The sequence below is a fragment of the Onychomys torridus genome, chromosome 10, assembly GCF_903995425.1.
Source record: "Onychomys torridus chromosome 10, mOncTor1.1, whole genome shotgun sequence".
Taxonomy (NCBI): Eukaryota; Metazoa; Chordata; class Mammalia; order Rodentia; family Cricetidae; genus Onychomys; species Onychomys torridus.
In genome coordinates, this window is record NC_050452.1 from 34,057,109 (window position 1) to 34,078,031 (window position 20,923).

The 20,923-nt window shown below is 40.6% G+C and overlaps 1 protein-coding gene across 1 annotated transcript in view; it reads left to right on the plus strand.

Annotated features, from left to right (window-relative positions):
- Positions 1-20,923, plus strand: part of Nmu (neuromedin U) — a 28,036-nt gene extending 7,113 nt beyond the window's left edge. Inside the window, exons 3-10 of the mRNA XM_036200413.1 lie at positions 5,632-5,679; positions 9,902-9,961; positions 11,896-11,925; positions 12,016-12,066; positions 13,796-13,864; positions 17,035-17,088; positions 18,817-18,856; positions 20,810-20,923. Of these exons, the coding sequence (XP_036056306.1) occupies positions 5,632-5,679; positions 9,902-9,961; positions 11,896-11,925; positions 12,016-12,066; positions 13,796-13,864; positions 17,035-17,088; positions 18,817-18,852 (348 nt within the window). The 3' untranslated portion in view covers positions 18,853-18,856; positions 20,810-20,923. The remainder of the gene's footprint in view (positions 1-5,631; positions 5,680-9,901; positions 9,962-11,895; positions 11,926-12,015; positions 12,067-13,795; positions 13,865-17,034; positions 17,089-18,816; positions 18,857-20,809) is intronic.

A 20,923-nucleotide genomic window follows, 5' to 3' on the forward strand; every position in this document is an offset into this window, starting at 1 on the left:
GGAAGGATGGGAATGATGTACAAAGCAAATATGAACTGAAAGAAAACTGAGTTAGTAGTCATAATAGCTGATTAAATAAAATCAAATAAGCAAGCTATCAAAATGGAGAGGCAGGCATTTATATGCTTACATAAGATGAACAAGAAGATGTGGCCATCATCATTAGCACATACCAATAATTCAGCCTCAGTGTCCACCAGACTAACAACTGGTGGAAACTCATAGGAAAACTTGAGCACTAAAAAAACCAGAATGAATTAGGTTAGAAAGGAAGGTTCCATAAATTAGAAAGAATCTAGCAGATTTTTTCCAAACATAATGCAATACAGTAAGAAAATAATAACAAATCCATGACTTAAACACCTCAAATAAAGTAGCATTTTTGGTGAATGACTCTAGAACAAAAAGGAAATTAGAATTAGAATTGAATAACAAAAACTCTACAAATCAAAAATTGCAAGCTATAGCTAAGACTTCAGAGAACATTTTGTTTCATTATAAAAGTCCAAAAGTACAAGCTGCGTTCAAGGCTACCTGTGCTCCAGAAGATGCTCCTATGCCCAAGCACATCCCTGCAGCACTGAATGAAATCAGAACACATGAAGCCAGGCATTTGGGAGGCAGAGGCAAGCAGATCTCTGTGAGTTTGAGGCCAGCCTGGTCTACAGAAGGAGTTCCAGGAGAGCCAAGGCTACCCAAAGAAACTGTCTCAAAAAAACAAAAACAAAAACAAAAACAAAAACAAACAAAAACAAAAAAACAAAAAAACAAAAACAAACAAACAAACAAACAAAGCACATGAGATTGGGAGGGAAAAGTGATGGGGAGGTGGGAGGAGGGGAGTGAATGCAGTGGCTTTGATCAGAACCACATTATACATGCAGGTATGAAATGATCAGTTTTTAAAATGCCCTGAACTCAGAATTCCTTTCTTGTGTCATTGGCCAAAGCCCATGTTTTCTTACACAGTCAACGTTTCACACATTTCTCTATAAAAGGGAACCTTTCTCTAGCATTCACAAGCCTGCATTTACCTAGCTAAGGAACTTTTCTTTTTCTACCTTGCTAAGAGGTTTGTTAATGACTGAGATCTGGAGTTCATAGGTTAGGCTGGGACTGGCTGATCAGTGAGCCCCATGGCACACACACCCACACATACACCTCTGCTTCCCCAATTCTGATTTCAAGCATGGTGGCTTTTTATATGAGTGTTGGGGATCCAGCTTAAACCTTTCTGTGACAAGTGCTTTGCCCAGAGGACTTGGTAGAATTCATTCACTATGATAAAAAAACAAAACAAAACAAAACAAAACAAAAACACCTAATCTTCTTCAAATTAATAAAAGCAAAGCAAATCCCATAGTATCAGTGTGGTTTTATTTAGAATAATTCTACTTACTTTTTTAAAGGAGCATCTAAATTTAACCTAACACTGACACGAAAAACTAAATGTCTACAAATCCTGAGGACATTTTAAACACAGGGAGCTTAAGGGCAAGAACTATCTGTTCTGGCTTACGAAGACTATCATAAAACTCCAGCTTAGAAAAGTCAGATAAGGACCCAAAAATAAAAGCATGAAGTAATAGAATAAAAGCTAGCGCTTGGAGAGTCCAGCCTTTTAACAGTTGCTGTCCCAGGTACGCCAGTTAACTTCTTATTGCAAGCCTCTGTGGCTCTGCTTGCTCCGCCTGCCCTGCAGGTGTTGGCAAAATCAGAGTTGCCTCCCACCACCACCATAAACGGTAGCACTCAAATGGTCCAGCAAGGGAGGTGTTAGGAAAATATTTTTGCTCCCTTAACTCCCTCAGCATGGCTGTTGGCAACCTATTCTACACTCTCTTCCAGACACCTCTAGACAGACAGAACACCTGTAGGTCATGGTGACGATCCCTTAGTAAATTCCTTCTCATCCCAGTTTCTCTTCTTCACTCTTTTGCTGATCTTTCATGGTTCACTCCTAAAAAGACACACTTGCCTTATAGCCTCTTCTGTTTTCCTGTCTTCCATTTCTATTTGCTTATTTATTTATTGCAGTACTTGGGGATTCAACCCAGAGAATTAGTTGTGTTAGACAAGTGCTCTACTCCTTATATCCCTAGCCACATCATTTTCTAAAAAGACTGTTTCTGGAAGAAGTCAGACCAAAGACAGAATGGACACACACATAAACAACACTACAAGTCCAAGGAAGAAAAGAACAGGTTGAAACCGACTCACTGTATCAAGGGACATAAAACCAATACTCTGTACAAAGATGATATGAGGGGAATTAAAGAGCCAAATATAAAAGATAAATCATAGAGGAACAGGAGAGATGTATCTAGGTGAGTGAGGATCAGGGAAAACTTCTCCAACAGAATTTCAAAAATGCTGCAGCATTTCCTCCCCTGGGAAGAGAGTCCCCAGGAAGCTTTTCACAGGAAGAGAGTTAACAGCCTGCTGCAGCTCTGTTTGTAGTGGAAAGTATTAAATGGGACCCAGCTGCCTGTCCACCCCAGGAAGTGGATAGGCAACATGCTATCATGCATAGTCTAGAGGGCTATACAACGGGTAGAAGCCATATGTTAGATGTACACTTAGCATCACGGCTAGTTAAGTGGAAAATAAGTGAAAAGTCTTAGATTTCACAAGACCATTTACAAATGTAAGGTGCATATCAAATACATTAGAAGGGTTGTCTATGAGAGGATGGAGTGAGGAAAATAAATGGAAATATTACAAACGAGGCTAATGATTATGCTGTGCTTCAAGCTGAGAACTTTCTGTTCTTAGGCCAGCCCCCAAAAAAGCACGTAAGGGAAAAAAAAACCAAATGATAAGTATCAGGCACCGAACATTCTTTAAAAAGTACAGATATTCATAGAGTTGAATAGAAGTGTCTCTACTTCACTAGATCACCAAAGAACGTGGGAAAAACATAAAGCAAGGGGAATACTTGAAATAATTCACACTAATGTACAATATGTAAAATATATTTTAGCTTGCAATGATCCCTTTCCATGAATAGCTTTGGAAAATATTTTGGAACATAATACTACAAAGAAGGGTTGCTATGAAAACATTGTCCTTCCTTTATAGGAAAAGATATTTAAGGAAATTAATATGCTAGCCAAGTGTGGTAGCATATAATTGCAGTACCAGTATTCAGGAGGCAATTTTAAAGCCTTTCTGGGCTACACACTAAGACCATGTATAGCTCCCCCAAAACAAAACAAAACCCCAACAGCAGTGCACAGAAGGTGACCTGTTAGCAACACAAAAGAGGTGTTTTGTTTTGTTTTTTCCTGCTGGAGGCTTTTACATTTGAGTGGCCCAGACACTGGAAGCATGCGCTTTTCCAGCCATGTTCCGAGGTCTGTCCATTTCAAACAAATTCGCCAACGGACCATGCAGATAGCCGCAGTAGAAACCAGCGGAGCCATCAGCGGAGGAAAGCTGGCCAATGCTTACCCCACATGGTGAGGGAGAGAATGGAGCTGCTGTCCCCTCGCCAGTGAATGAGAACAAAACCCAGAAGCTTTACAATGATCTCCTAATTGGGTTAATTAGGTTTGTGAAGTTTCTGATGTTTTTCTTTGAGCAGCTTGATGCACGGATCAGTTAGCAGAGGTTCAAGGCTTCCTGTTCTTGTGCATAGGCTGGTTCACATATACAGGGGCAGCTTGGTGTCCTTCTTTTATAGGAAAGGAGAGTTAAAGACATTAACATACTAGCCAAGTGTCGCAGCATACTATTGCTGTAGCAGTGTTACCCAACAGTTTCCTTGGGGTGTGCAATGGCTACCCGCCTCTGCACCATGAATGCTTCAGGAGAAGCCATCCCCTCCCAGCCTACCAACTCAAAGACCGTGTGTTGGGAGATAATGGCATTGTGCACCAGGCAATGCTCACAGCTTCAGAGGGCAGCGTCTTGTCAGCCCTTTGGTTAACTTCTTGTTTTACATTTTTTATTTTTCAAAAATTCAACTCAATTCAAGAACTTTTATTTAACATTGACTCTGGTCAAGTTAAATACAATATAACTCTTGACTCAAAAAGTCTCTCTCTCTCTCTCTCTCTCTCTCTCTCTCTCTCTCTCTCTCTCTCTCTCTCTCTGTCTCTCTCTCTCTCTGTCTCTCTCTCTCTCTCTGTCTCTCTCTCTCTCTCTCTCTCTGTCTCTCTCTCTGTCTCTGTCTCTCTCTCTCTCTCTCTCTGTCTCTCTGTCTCTGTCTCTCTCTCTCTCTGTGTGTGTGTGTGTGTGTGTGTGTGTGTGTGTGTGTGTGTGTGTGTGAGCTAGTACATGGCACAATTTCTAAATATTCCTCACATACCTGTGATATGCAGAATGATGTGTTCTGTGAGCTGGATGTGACAGAGGTGAGACCATGCTTTTCTATACTAGCTTATTCCCTTTCTTTTCTCTAAGCTCAAGAATTGTGTATTTCACGATGTTGTCAACTTGGAAGCCACAAGGAGCTTGAGAAGTTACAATTGTGGAATGTAACTACCCCTCTTAGTCTGGTGTGAGAAGACAATTTCAATTAAGTAGACCAATAAAGAATTCTGACACTGGAAGAGGTTCTGTGATGCTATGCCATAAAGAAGATTTAACTGAAACCACCCCAGACACCCAAGCATCAGTGCTATTGTTTTTTGTTTTTTGTTTTTTCTGATCCTGTTTTGAAAGGCCACCAGTGACATGCATAAACCCTGCAGACACACAGCTTCGGGCTTAACTTGCCAGCAGAGGGTTTGATGATTACTACAAATCTCTGCTTGTGTTTTATTCTGCTTGTTCATGACAATCTCACTAGGTAGTTCAAGCTGGTCTAGAACTTGGAATCCTCTTGCCACAGCCTCCAAGTGCTGGGATTATAGGCCTGTGTCAGCTAATGCAGCTTGTATACGACAATGTGAAACCTCTAACATTTTCTCTTTAAGATAAAGACTGAGAATAGAAGTTGCCAGCCATAGTTGAGTAAGCATTCATTAGGAGATGGAGCCCTATGGCTTATGTTGTCCTAAGAGTTTTCCTATATGCTGTGTGTCATTCAGTTATGAGGCTAAGTGAGATGACATAAGAGTCATGTCCAATGCAGAATTGTACAGCAACCAATGGCACTCCATTTTGAGGCTAATTTTTTGGTCATGTTCTCAGGTTGGTCAGGCTGAATGATTTCAGAACTCTTACCTTTGCATCAGTGTTTGAGGAATCTTCATATACTCTGATGGTCTTTATCAGCTGTTATTGGGGGCAAATATTCCAATGGTTGGGAGGGACTCTTGGACAACTCCCAATTCCAGGACTTCCTTTCTCTTCCTTTGTCCTTTCACACTCCCCCTTCTCTCTTCTTTCTTCCTTCTCTTTCTTTCCTTTCTATAGGGTTTTGGCATGCATCCCAGCCTTCAATCTTCTATGCAGTCCAAGCTGGCATCTAACTCATAGCAATCCCCCTGCCTCAGAGATGGGATATACTGTCACTCTCAGCATGCAGGACTTTCTAATAAGGCTTTAGAGTTTCCTCTTCTCTGAACTTAGGGTTCAAAGCTGTGTGGCTCTTTGGTTGCCATGATGACACTGTAAAGTCTGCTTTCGGATTGGGGCTCTTTTCTATGTCTGGGGTGTAACTGATGTCTTTGGTTTCTACAGGTGCATGAAGCTTGTTCATCCTTTCTGTCTACTGGTCCCCAGCCTCAGGTAATTTCATATGGAGGTGTTTTGTAGTAATGGAGGCATGTTCTGCTGCTTAAAAAAAAAAAAACCTCAATTTCCCCCTTTGAACTCACTAAGACTGTTCACATGTTAGATATTACTATATTATCTTCAGGTATTACCAGTACCATGGGCTTCTGTTTTAAAAGGCTAACCTTTTATTTTTAAGTAAAATAAATTTATTATGGAAATTTTGAGCTATCAAATGCTCAAAATCAAATTGTGTTAAAAATGCTATACCTACTGCTCTATCTAGAGAGCTTCTATCTTGCTCTTAAATGAGTTTGGAACCTATTGGAACACTTATCAAAAAGCTAATTTGGATATTGTTCTAGATTTAGTACCAGAATCAAGCTTTCTGGAAGGGCATAGGCAGTGGGGGCTGAGGCAGATCCCACATGAGTACAGCTGACCAGCATGCTGGTACAGAAGACAAAGGACTGAGGTGTGCAGGTCCACTTCCCGGCTTCCAGGCTGCCCAGGAGGCAGCTCACCTCTTTTCCCATAGGAGGAGGGATGAGGGGAGTGCTAGCCTACCTCCTCCACATGGAGACACAAGGAACAGGAAGTAAGTGTGTTATCCTTGCCCCAGTTTTCCTGGATGCTGCTACTTCCAGCTGCAGGTCTGAGTGCAGGGACCCAGAGTTCACTGTTCTGACTTTATTTTCCTATTCCGTACCTCCAGAATCCTTGACAGAAATAAATGTGCCTCATCCACATCCTCTGGCCAAGGTTAAGCGACTATTTATATGGTTCTCCATATGGTGATCCTGGCAGGAGTGGATGTAATGCCATCCCCTAGCTGCAGAGATTTCCCTGCCAGAAGTCAGAGGCATTTGCATGGGGTTAGGCAGAGGGGAGGGAAGCAAGATCTTTTGAACAATATTTCAAATTTTTACTTTCAACTCCAACATTTGCCTTAGTTACTTTCCCACTGCTGTGAAAACCATCTCAGCAAAAGCAACTGAAGGGTGAAAGGTTTGTCCTGGCTTACAGTTCGGGGAGACACAGTCCGTCACGGCAGGGGAAATGCAGTGGTAAGAGCAGCAGGCTGGCTACCCACATTGCATCAGCACACAGGAAGCAGGCAGCAACAGGAAATGGTTCCAGGCTGTAGAGCCTCAAGGCCCATCTTCAGTGACCCACGTCCTCCAACAAAAACTTCACCTCCCAAAGGCTCCACAGACTCCCTCAAAGTGTCACAAACTGGGGACCCAGTGTTCAGCCATGTGAGTCTCTGGGAGACATATTCCAACCACAAGAAGCACTGTCGGGTGAATGACATGGGATGAGTGTGTGTCGGGGGAGTGAACACTGTACATGTGGAGGCTCCAGAGTAACATCAGGAATCATCTTCCAGTCCTCTACCACCTCATTCACAGGAGTAGGGTCTGTCAATCAAACCCAGACCTTGCCTGTTTGGCCAGTCTTGCTAACCAGCTTGCTCTAGGGCTCCCCTGTCTCTACCTTCTAAGGCTGGGATGGGGCTGATGCATCAACTCTGTCTTAATAAGGGTTCTGAGGATCCAAACTCTGGTCCCCACACTTAGGCAGCAGTCACTTTAAGCACTGGGCCGTTGCCCCAGCTCCACAAATTAACTCTTTATTGGACTTCATTTCTGCACACCTTTTTAAAAGTTAATTCAATTTTTCATTTATTTTACATCCCGACCACAGTTTCCCCTCCTTCCTCTCCTCCTGTTCCCTCCTCTGCCTTCCCACTCCCCTCCTCCATCCACTCCTCCTCTGTCTCCATTCAGAAAGGGGCAGGCCTCCCATTAAGAAGAGCCTGACAAATGTGCTTTCTGTCACTTACATTTATAGTGTATATACTAATTTCAATACATTTTGATACTTTAAATATCAATTTTCACATTAACTATTATTTTATTAACTATATGATTATCTGAACAGTACTTCAAGATATTTCTCCAAATAAAAAATATCTCTAAGGTCCATGAATACAAGATAAAATATTACCAATCCTATGTACAAAAGTCCTTAAAGAATTGTTGAGAACAATGACTTCTTACAAAAAAGAGCTAGAGAAAACACACTTATTTTGAAAGGTTTCCAGTCGAAGGTCAATGTTATTGCCAAATCTCATCCAGCCTAGACACGCTTTCCTAAGGAGAGGCAGCCTACGCGTGTAGAGTCTTCTTCCGTTGAAATGCTCTTTGACATGGGATGTAGCTAAGTATTCCATTTTTGTTAGTTTGGATTTTACTGTATTTCTATATGGGCTACTTGAAAAAAGATCTATAGGGATTTTATTACCAGATTTTCATGGAGTGCCCTGAAAGAAACATGTAAAGAAGGACGTATCACACTGTGTACTTCTGTCTTGCAGCTCCCAATAGATGGGGACTGGGCCTTAGTGGTAGAGCACAAACCCAGTGAGTGTTTATGTGACACCCCCAGCACCAGAAAACAACTGAAAAATAGTCAACTCCTAACTATAGGCTCAGCTGGCATTGCTGAGGCCACCAAGGAGTCTCTATAAGTAGAAGACCTGGCTCCCAGTCTACACAGTCCACTACAACTTTGTAAGGTACTGGACAAGTGACAATCTTGTAGGGCCTCATTTCCTCTATACAAAAGAGTATCAGTCCCTGTCCTGTGTGCCTTGTCTATGTGTTTCAAGACCAGAATGTAGATTACGGAGCGGGGAGTATTTCGTGATGCATTGAAACCCCATGTATGCACACGGTCCATTTTGTAGTATTCATATATATCTAACGATTTGCCTGGGAAGCCAACAGACAGAAGGAAGAAGATAAAAATAGACCTATGGAGGTAGGAAGGATGTGAAGAGCACCGGACAGTGACGCCGACTGTGCTTCTCACCACAGGCAGCCACATTAGGAGCCCTGGGTGGGAATACTGACGGCCAGCCCTCTTTTCTCTGTTTCTAAGTTGAGCGTACCTGCAGCACCAAATTAAACCAAAGAGCTTTTCCTGTCTTTATCCTTCCAGGAACTTCCTGCAGTGACCTCACCCCAATTTCTGGCTGAAGAAACTGACGTTTAGAGAGATTAAGTAACCAGCCTGCAGTAACACGGTGTGGTGTAGATATAGGGTCCATTCTGTGGTCTGTTTTCAGTCCGTTTATCTTCGCAGGCTACACTTTAGCTACTGTTATATTGCCCCTGACTTCCAGAAAGGAACCTATTAAGGAATCTGTGGTTCACAGGACGACTATGCCAGGTCCTGTGCAAAAGCAAGGTTTGCCCCTGCTTGTCCATTTGTGCCACTCCTTACCACGCCCAGCTGGCTGCCAACCGCAGGATTCCCGCCCTAATTCTGTGCCCTGATGCTTTGACAAACCTGATCCCGGGGTGTGCAGTCAGCAACCTGGAAAGGGTGGTACTCAGATTAGGCGCACCACGCACGGCTTCTTGTCCTTCAGTTCCCATTGTGTGCGAGCAATTGCAGGATTTTCAAATTAGCCAGTAATGAGTAATGTTCAGTGAGGCTCACAGCTTTGGCATGCACATGCACCTCACTACAAGCTGGGAAGACTAATCCCCAGTTGGCACTTCCCAGGTTATCTTAGTCATAGAGTTCCATGATGCCTCAGCAAGTGTTGAGAACTGTGTAACTGGACCACAGTGAAAGCCTCCATTGGTGTATAGCAGCTGCAAGGAAAGAAGAATTTTCTTGTGTGTTTCTTGTGTGTGTGCACAATTGTGTGTGTGTGTGTGTGTGTGTGTGTGTGTGTGTGTGTACATGGGAATGCATACCCATGTACACCCAAGCAGAGGCCAAAAATAGACATCATGCATCTTCCACCATCTCTCTCCACCTTGTTTTTTGAGATGAGAGTCTCATAGAACCTGAACTTCGTCACTGTGTCTAGACAGCAAACTCCCAAGATCTACCTGTCTCCATCCCAATGCTGGGGTTACAGACACACTCAGCTATGCAAAACTTTTATGTAGGTGTTAGGGATTTGAACTCAAGTCCTTTTGCTACCCCAGCAAACTCTCTTCCCTGCTGAGCCATCACCCTGGCCCTAGGATTTTAGCAGCCAAAAGGTTATTATGAGAGAAATCAAGAGTGCCCTACCGCGTTTTGGTGGACCACAGCGAGACCTCTTTGCAGAGTAGATGGAATATCCTTGTGCTTCAGACATCTTCAGTTTCGCCCTCTGTGCAGATGTGGTGCGAAGTGAAGCACAGCCCATGTGTCTTCTTGTTTGCCTTAGGCATCCCCTGCACTGAGGGAGCTTTGCCGTGCGGTGATGGAGATCCTCCAAGAGCCTCAGGTAAGACTGAAGTCCTGTAGGCAAGCAAGCAAACAAACAAACAAACATCCTGATATTCCTGCTCCTCCTCCTCCTCCTCCCCCTTCCCCCCTCCTCCTCCTTCTCAAAGAAAATATGCCCAATTTAGGAAGCATGTCAATAGGAGCTAGAAGACACATTGACTTGGGATAAGAAACAAATGCTTCAGTTTCTCTGATACCTGGATATTTCAGGATAACATTGGTAAAGTTCACAAGCAACTGATTAGGAAACCACATGTCTCCTTCAAGCATAAAATGTGGTCTGATGGAAGAAATTTATGATCGTACCTTCTTCATCTTTCTCACCCACTTGCATAATTGGGAGACAAGAGTGAGTCTAAGTTGCTAAATGTTGTTATAGTGTAGGGCATTGAGAATGGGAAAACAGAGCTGGGGAGAACATTCAGCTGGCACGTGTGAAGCCTCAGCTTTCACACCAGCACTGGGGAAAAACAAACAAACATACAAACACAAGGAAAAGCAAACCAGACAAATGCATTGTCAATGTCAGTTTGAAAATTCTGTTTGCTTCTGTGTCCTGGTTTCTGGTTTGAGTTATTTGCTTTTCCTGGGAGGGTGTTTTGTGAAGACAGCTGGAAGCCTGAGAAATGGTATACCATTAACCCTCAGGTTCTAGGCTGTGTTTTAGGTTGAAGGAATTTTAAAACTCCCTTCTTCAAGGTGAAAGCCTTGCATTCCAAATGATATATTTCATCAGCATCTCAAAGCTACCCTGTGACTGATGGTCCACTCCAGCCTCCAAATCTTCCATGAACAATGGGACTCAAAGAAAGAGATTTTGATAGTTGGAAGGCATTGATGGTTTCTGAAACTTCATAGTCATCAGCAAGTTAATCTATTCTTCCTAGTGATGATGTTCCCTCCAAAAGTGTAATAAAATGCAATGTTTTTCTAATTAAGGTAAAAGAAACGACAGTAACATCTACCCATCATCTTTCTTTGGTGCTAAGAGCAAAGGAGACAAAAAAGATGATATGATTCTTAAAAGACAGACATCTTAGAGATGAAGGAACAGAGGGAAGTTTATGGCAGAAAAAAATAACTCATGGCTCTATTTGGTGTAACGCGAATCTTAAAAGGCCTTATTAATTAAAAACCCGGAGCCAGATATTGGGGTGAAAACTAAGGGATCAGAGAAGCAGAAAGAAGCCAGCCACGGTCTTACCACTAGGAAATCCTCAGCCAACAAGGTAGCCACTTCCTGTCTACTCACACCTATATGCCTTGCTGTTCTGCCATCTGATTTGCTCTCTCTGTCCAGCTATATCACTTCCTCTTTCTGGCTAGCTCTGTCACTTCCTGTCTGTCTATACAGACCTCCAGACCTCTATGGTTAACTAACACTGGGATTAAAGGCTTGTGCAAGCATGCCTGGCTCTGTTCTCAGTGTGGCCTTGGACTCACAGAGATCTGGACGAATCTCTGCCTCCCAAATGTTAGAATTAAAGGTGTGTGCTACCATTGCCTGGCCTCTGTTTAATATAGTGGCTAGCTTTTTCCTCTGATCTCCATGCAAGTTTTATTTATTAGAGCACAAATAAAATAACTCCACAATTTAATGATGATAATTAAAAGTATTTTGATGTCTGTTTATTAATTTTCTCTGATACTCCATTATGTAATTTATTATAATTTCCCATTCCACCACTGTTAAACATTGAGCATGCTTCCAATTTTTTACTCTTATAAGTAATTTTGTAGAAAAGATCACTATCTACTTTTTTATAAATAATATTTAATCAATTTTCCATTTATTTTTGGAGCAAAAGATACTTAATTTTAGTCCTATGTTTGAAATACAACATATTTTAAAATGTTTACATAACTTATAACTTCAAAATATGTAACCAAGTTTTATAATGTATGTCATAATGATATATATCTCTTCACTAGGGAGAAAATGAAAGAGATAATGCTAAGAGGGTAAGGTGATTTTCCTAAATACATACACCCTACAAAGAGGGGAGGAAGCCACAGCTTTTTTATACATGACTCTGCTTTCTGTTTTAACAGTTCTTATTTCATTATTCAAAGACAGAGAAGTCAGGAAACTCAAATATTGTGGTAAGTAGTCACTAGCATGTGTTTAAGAGAAAATCGTTTTAAAAATTATCTAGCAAAGCATGAGACCGAAACTCATAATTTTTACTCAAAATGTTATGCATGGGTCTGATGATGTAGCTCAGTGTTTCATTCTTCAGTATCATAGAGGGAACAAAACAAGTTTATATGTGACTGAGTGAATGGAAATCAATATTTACTATGTGCTTTTCACGCCAATGACTGCAGGTGCCTTGTTCACACTCACTCACAATCATGTGTAAGACACAAGTCTAAATGCTAGAAATATGGTAGTAAGTAAAAGACATTTAAGAAAGAAACCCCTCTTCATCAATTTGTATTCAATGGCTGAATAAAAATGTCTAAGAACCAACAAATAAGTAAAACAAATTGTTTGGGGTGATATTAATGCAAGAGAGAAGTAGTGTCACCCAAAGGCATTTTAAAAGACAATTCTTTCAAAAGTCACGTATTGATGGCTACCTGGAAGTCTCACCTTTTCTTACTCATTATCACTAGGTGTCCGTTATGAGAGTTTATCTCTGAGTAACCAGAGATGGGGAACCTAGGTTCAACTCACATCCAACTCGTGTAGTTTGGGGTTTGTTTGCTTTTGTTATTTCTTTTTAGCTTCAATTTTGCATGGATTTAAGAAACACAAACTGGCTAGGGCTGGCACATTGTAGCAGAGTCCTTGCATACTCGAAACAAAGCCCTGGGGTTGATCTTCGGCACTGGAAAAATAAATAAATATAGAAATGATTTGACTATAATGTTCTACTTGAGCTTGGGATCCATTACCATGCACAGTTTAGGGAATGAAAAGAACAATGTATTTTAAACATGTGGTGGAAAAGGTAAATGTGAGCTTAAACTCTTAAATTTGTACCGCACAGAATAACCTTACATATGAATAGATGAAAGTTTTAAGTTAGATTAGCTACACATCAAATACAGGTTGCATTCATGAACAGATAATCATTATCTAGGGTTGAAAGTCATCTGTTTGTTAAATGAATTCAACGCTAGTGAGGAGGCCCAATTCCACTCAGACCTTAAGAGAGTGCAGCTGTATCAGGTGGCTGTGTGCCTCAGACGTACCTTCATTTTCTTCCATGTGACATCGTCTCAGTTTTAGAAAGTGTGTGTTTGTCACCTTTCCCGCTACCAACAGCACACTGTCATCTTCATGTCCCCTGTTGTCTTGCTCTTCTTGTCCCATTTTAAATATGTAACTTATGAAGGAGATTTCCAGGTGTGTGCTAGAAGTGTCTAGGTAACCACATTTGTAAGGGAAAACTGATACTTGCAAGTTGCCTTTGTCTGGACCAAATTATTTTGAGTGAGTGTAGAAGATGACAGACGGCCTTTCGCCTCCCAGAGAGGCAGCCAGGGGATGCACCTGTTGCAGTTGTAACAGATCTGAGGCCCTCAGCAAAATGCTTCTTCAAATAATGACAATCAGCTTAGTGTAGACGGGCAGCCTGCCCCACCTCTTGGTTTATGGACTAGCAAATTCTGTCCCACCTTTTGGTTTTTAGAGCAGTTCTTTAAAGGGCTCACAATGGGCTGTCTTAGATAACATCTTTAAGTTCCCTTTTTTGGGTCTTTTGGTCTGGGGTGAGAATAGTGGGTAAAAAGCAGACAGACAGACAGACAGACAGATGGGAAACCATCTGACTGCCCAATGCTGAAGAGCCCTGGTGCTCATCGTGTGTCTTCATGTCCTCAGTCGTCTGTTGTGCATCCGTTGCTGCAGCTCGTTCCTCAACTGCACGAGAGAAGAATGAAGAGATTCAAGGTGACGTATGTGACGAACTGCATGCTGGCTTTGCCACTCTGGGTCAGCCCCTTCTGCTGACTGCAGCTGTGGCCTTTTGTAAGACACCCTTCCTCAGGGGAAGGCCCTCACATTCATACGCAGCAGCGGTGGCTTTCTGTCACAATGACAGTGTGTCGGAGAGAAAATGACTTCAAAAGAGTATTTGGGCTCAACGTTATTAGAGCTTTCCATCTTGGGTCAACTTGACAAGCCCCATTGCTTTATATCTGTGATAAGGCTGGGAATCACAGTGAGGAGTGTTCGCTGAACAAAGCCTCTCACTATGGTGACTAGGAAGTGGGGGGAGGGAGGAAGAGGCTAGTGTCCTCATTCTCTTCAAGTGAATGCACTCAGTGACATAATTTCCTACTAACTTCACCTTGGAAAGATCCCAATAGGCTGCTGACCAAGCTCAAGGTCGTTGGGAGACATTTCACATCCGAATCATCACATTCTTGGTTAACCTGCATAATCATGTCATGTGATCTTTCTACCCCCCTTCCATGTTCTGGCCCCTTCTAGCTCAACTCCTAGACATTGAGGAAAACTGGGGTGTATATACCCTTCCATGACACTCTCACTGAGAAAATGTTTTCTTGGTTTAAGAAAGGAAACTGCTGGGTGTTTGATCTTTAGGGAGAAACTGGAAATCCAATCAAGGACAATTTATTATCCCTATATCCTTGCTGACAAATAGCTAGGGTAGCATAATTTTTTTCCAAGTGTTAAAACATTCATAAGAATAAGGATCATAAATATACACATCATAAAACAAATGTCAATATTTTATTTTTACCATAGCTAACAAAAATAGGATCTAAATCTAGTGCCAATGTGTAAGTAAATATAACTAAGCTAACACATTGTTAACTAGAAACTGAATTTTCAGGGTCAGTGAAGAACAGTCCTAATGCTTTTCGTGTTGGAACTCCTGGGTAGCATTTTAAAGTGAGACATTGCATTTTGGGTTTAACATTACCACCTTTGATTTATTGGGAACCTGGCTGGGCTTTTGCAGGTTCTGCTACCTCAAGTTAATGGAAGGGAAAGTCACATTAGTTAAATAAGTTTCCATGAGCTGTCTAGGATGAGAGGTGATAGTGCATTTAACCAACCCTTAGAACAACCTTAGTCTAGGCAATAAACAAATAAACAACCAAAGAACTCTTTCATTGTGATATTTCCTTTATGGTTTAATGATGGTTACTTCATCATTATATGGCTACCGTTACATATATTACTTTTAAAAGCTGAATTCAGGTCTGGTGTTTTCTTAACTTTGATGCTGTATTTTTTAATTCTTTGTAAAGCACATTAAAAAAAAAAAGGCAGACAGTTAGATGAGTAAATGTCCTGGAATTTATTTTTATGGTTATTATTTCCTCCCAAAATTCTTCACATTTTCAGTTTCAATTGAATACAGCTATCTGTTGCTAATTCTAAAGAGAAATCTAAGAGGGAATTTTAATGACACCTTAAATTTGTAGGATTTTCAAGGCTTGGAATATAGCTCAGTGGTCGAGCACTAGCTTGGCATGCGTGAGGCCCTAAGTTCAATCCCAGCACCACCCACCCCGCAAGTGGCAGAATTCCCAGAATGAAGAAGAAAGTCAATTGCCAGCAGGTTTTCTAGAAATAAATGCACACTTTAAAAACTTTACTTTATTTCCTACAATGTCTATATTATCCAGTGATAATTGTTTTTGACTACATTATCTCAGTCTCACTATTGACACAGGAAAGATGGAGTAGTTTTCATTATTAGGACCAGTTTAGCACATGGTCCCATTTTCTAGCTTGAGTGAGACTATGGTAGTTGCAGACAGCTATCTGAAAGCTTGAGACCAATGGAGCAGATGCTGCCAAAAGAAGGAGAATCCTGAAGGCATTCTCCCACAAGGTCCTTAGGAAACTCCAAGAGCAAAGAATGTAAGAGATGAATGAAAAAAACCAATTACAGTAGAATGTTGGTCATGCTGGCCAACATCATCTAATTTTAAAATACAGTTTTATAGTGAGACATCTTAACGCTTAAAGAAAAAAAAATTGGATTTTAATGCATTCAAATATTTCCAATTTTGTTTGCTAGATTCATGCCTCTTTGTCTTTCCTGTCCAAATTCTTTTCGTTCCATCTCTGATTACTGCACCCTGAAAAACTTTGCTTTGGTGTTGTGTTTGAATGTTTTAAGTAATTAGTAGATTTAATTTTCATGGTGTTCTTTTAAAGTCTTGAATATACACAGAAACTGTTTTTAGACAAGTACCTAAACACAGAGTTTCTGTGTATACATTTTAAAAACCAATGTTTCAATCTTAAGTAATTTGAGGGACATAGTAAAAATGAGAGTTAAGTACAAATATTGAGAATTAGAGGTATATTTTCTGTAAATCAAGGATTTATGAACTTAAATAGATATCAGGGGCATTTTTTAGGATAAAGAATACAACCTTACTTATAGAAAAACTGAAAACAGTTTGACTGATAAATTTATTGATCACCATGAATTATTAAGGCAAACAGGAAGATAAAAGCCAATTCTATGGAAACTATAAAATGTTAAATATTCTTTCCATGAAGTTTAGAATGGTATGCTTAAGAAACACTATGCAATATGCCTGTAATAAATACATAGCTGTTTTGCATTTTTCATTATAATTCTGCACATACAATAATATCAAGGCAACCACTTTCAAGGCATTGACTAAACATACATTGGCCAAAGTCGACCCTCAGTTTTCATGTAGAATATTATATTCTTGCTTTAACTGCAATTCCAGCTTGTATTTCCCCTGTTCATATGTGACCACATTAACATTTATGTTCAAGAGAGTGTTTTATTCTAGCAAAATGTCAAGAAGAGACTTTTAAACACACTGTGCCTGACATTTTCTTTCTCCTTACTGAAGAAGAGACATACACCTGACAAAATTCCTAAAATGAAACATATAAAGAGAGCATGTTTAAATACACCATTCTGGGGATACCGGCAGCTGCCAAAGTGATTGGGGGTGAACGTAACAGTCCTGTATGATGCGAGTACTCAAGCCTTTTGTGCCTTAGGTTAGTAGAACTTAACGACATTCTTAAGAAGGCTTTGCACTGACTCAGTGTTGCTCAATGTGTGATGTCACCCTTATCTCTTCCAGGAAGAATTCCAGAGTCCGTTTCCTGGTCAAAGTAGGGGATACTTCTTATTCAGGGTATGTGTAGAGAGTGTTTGATGATCAAAATATAAGAAAATTGGCCAAGTGTTTTGAATGTAGGTTCACCGAATGAACTCATTTTAACGAAGTTTTGCAGTGAACTTGCAGACATGTGACCTCCCGTGTCTTGTTCTGATTTCACTTCTGCACCACCCTAGTGTTTTAAACTGCAGCGTCTCTAATCTCCCCCTTCACTAATCCTCTGTGTCAACACTCCAACAACACTCCTCTCCTTCACAGTTTGATTTCATGATATTTTGTGCAAAGGAGACCAATTTTAGAGCTATCTCACAAGTCTAAGGAATCAGTTGTTAAAGTTTTGGTCCCATAGGTTGCAAGAGGTGTGACTATGTTTACAAAATCTTAAGATTAAAAATTTGATAATAATAATAAGAGCTACAAGTAGAGATAGCTTTGTGATAGTGCTTATCATCATGTATTTGTGTGTAGGTTTATTCTAGACAGGATATCCCTGCAATATGTAGTTTCTTAACACATAACCAGAAGGTTGAACATTTAATAAATGTATTCAGTACCTGTTTACTGGACTTCTAATAGGTGATAGGGAAGGTATCAATAATGACAGTGAAAAGATAAAAGGATGGGTTAAGAGCACATACTACTCCTACAGAGGACCAGGGTTCAGTTCCCAGCACTCACTTTGGGAAGCTCATAACCTGTAACTTCCGCTCCAGGGCATCTGGAGCTCTCTCCTGACGTCTGTGGGCACCTGCATTCCTATACATACACTGACACATACATATACATAATTTATGGTAAAATAAAGTATTTTAAAAGAAGATAGAGTTCAGCTTCCATACCCTAGTCTTTACAGTCGGATATAACAGATAAATACAGCTAAGTATAGTCACCTCTTTGGTTTTTTTTCCCCCTGAGACAGGGTTTCCCTGTGTAGCTTTGCGCCTTTTCCTGAAGCTCACTTGGTAGCCCAGGCTGGCCTCGAACTCACAGAGATCTGCCTGGCTCTGCCTCCCGAGTGCTGGGATTAAAGGCATTCACCACCACTGCCTGGCTATAGTCACTTCTTTGTATCCATGGGGGATTGTTTAAAGAAACCAAAAAGCAGAGGATACTTAAGTCCTTTATATTAAATGATGTCGTATTTGCATAAAACCCACCACATCCTTTGTAAGTCATTTTTAGATGAGATTTGAGACAAACCCTAGCTGGAGATTGGAGGTGACATGGAGATGACTTTGTGTGTGAATGATGCATTGGACAGGATGTATTTAATGAAACATTAAGCTGAAATTTCTCAACTTTATGCTGAAGTCCAAGGTGGTGTTTCTGTGGAAAGATTTACGTCAGCCATTTGGAGAATGGACTGGACTGGATTACAGGACTAGATTGACCACAGGAATATATAAAACGGAACCACCATGATTTCAGAAAGTTAACTTTGGTTTGTATCAAAATGAAATTTGAGGACACAACATTCATCGAATGTTGGTTCCCTGTACAGGTAGTTTCTAAATTATCGTAGCCCTGAAAGCTTTAGCTATGTCTCAGAACTTGGTAGAAACACACATTCTCAAGTTCCACCTGAGACTCAGTAAATCAGAAACTGCAGCTGCAGGGTCCAAAGCTTGTCAGGTGGCCTCAGTGTACATTAAGGAAACTCCTCTATAGCACTAGGCTTCTTTCGATGGCAATTACCTCACAGCATTAGTTACAATGATTTCTTTCTAATTTATTATTTTGCAGCCACGCAATGGGAAGAGGTCAACGGGCTTCATTTAAAATGGTATGTGTTCAATAAATAAATAAGTAAATATGAAACAGTATGTATTTCACAACTGAACTCAACTTGGAAGTTTCTGTGTGTCACAAACTACACTATACTCAAATACATTTCTGTTGTTCACTTGCATATGTACACTAACATTATATATAAATACTACAATTGCAGGGGCAATGCAAGCTTCAGGAATGGGAAGTACTGGTATTTTAAGGCTAGATTTGCTTTGATGCTAGGATTCCTTGGTCTATGACACAAGAGTAGTCATCCAAAGAGATTTTTTGAGATAATGGCCCCACCATAGTTTATTGTGCATGTCATAATGTGTCAGGGATTTCATTCCCGTTCTGTTAGTCAGTGTCCACTGGAGTGGGCTAGGGTTCACTGGCATGCACTTCTGTCTTCCAAATAACTCATACTCAAAAAGTCTTTGTTAAGTCTGGAGCTGCAGCTCAGTTGATGAAGTGGTGGCCTTCCACGCACAAAGCTACATAGCCATTCTCAGGTCAGATGGAGCTACATGAGACCCTATCTCAAAAAGTGGGGGCAGGAGGTGCTGGAGACATGGCTCAGAGGTTAAGGGTGTTTGCTGTCTATTCAGAGGACCTGGATTTGGTTCCACCACCCACACTGGGCAGCTCTCAATTGCTCACAATTAACTCTAGCTCCTAGGGATCTGACATTCTCTTCTGACATCCAGAGGCACCACACACACACACACACACACACACACACACACACACAAATTTTGAAAAAAATAAAAAGAGCAAAGAAGAAATTTCTTAAAGCAAAAAGATCTATCTAGGTCTTTGAAAAAAATAAGTTATTTCACCCAGCTTATTCTAGAAAAGAGACAAAACTGCAAATGTACAAAAACAAAAATGAAAAGTTGACCTCAAAACACGTAGAGAAGTGAAAATCACCAAGAACACTTGGCACACATTCACAAAGTGAAATGGAATTTGATCGGCTTAGTATGAGTTTCTCTCTGAAGTTGAGAAAACATAGCTTTATGGTCTAGTCCCAAGGTTAGGGTCTACATAGTCTATTTTGCTCAGTATTTTATTTGCCAATAGAATAGTAATTCAACAGTCATTTACCTCTTGATTTTGTCATCTGATTACCTAATCCCTTGCTTTATCCTGATAAGATTTAGTGAGAAAAATAAGTATAAAATTTGGATGGTGTCATGGCAGATATATGAGTAAACTAACAGGAAAACACAACACTTTTGATAGTTCTTATTTCATTCAGACATCAGTCTCGTCACATAAGAACTGAAATGAAATCAGATATGAAAGGTCATTCTTGGAATATTATAGCCAATGGTGTCACATTTGCTCCTGATCTCAGAAACTCTCATCCACACCGCAGTGGCCACCAAGCCATTCAGCAGAGCTTCATTGAAACTCCCAGTCTCAGCACTTGGGGTTTTTTTTTCACCATCTGAATAGTTGTAAGGGGCTTATCAGGAGTGAGTGGGAGGACCAACTTAGCCTTGGTACGGAGCCAGAACGTGGCCAGTTGAGGCTTGGACTAAGTCACTGCAACATTCAGCAATGCCAGGGCCTCCTCTGTGAGGTTACAGGTGAACTGGGCCACGGTCTAAGGTGGATGTAGGGAAAACTTGAAATACTTACAATTCTTATTGGTACTGGTGAGCTTTGGTAAACTACTTTCATATTATTAAATATTATAACCTATTGAGACATACAGATGTGTAGAATAAATGTGCCATCAGAGAGTGATTAAGTGATAAATGGTAAAATACACATACCCAGAGGGGGAAGTGAGAGAATGTAGGAAAGAAGAGAGAGACTGAAGAACAGTTGGGAAATATCTCAATTGCCAATGTTAATATACTATAACAAAAATTCATAGAAATGCCCAGATAAACATTACATGTATGTATTCCAAGTCTCACATATATGTGAATCTAATTCAGTTTTCTTTTTGCAGGATATTGACTAATTTTCCATTGAAACAGTACGATCTACTCATATTTTGTTTTAAAAAATCATCCCTCCTAAATTTACTCTGTGGCAAACCCCAGTATTGTAATATTCTCCATGA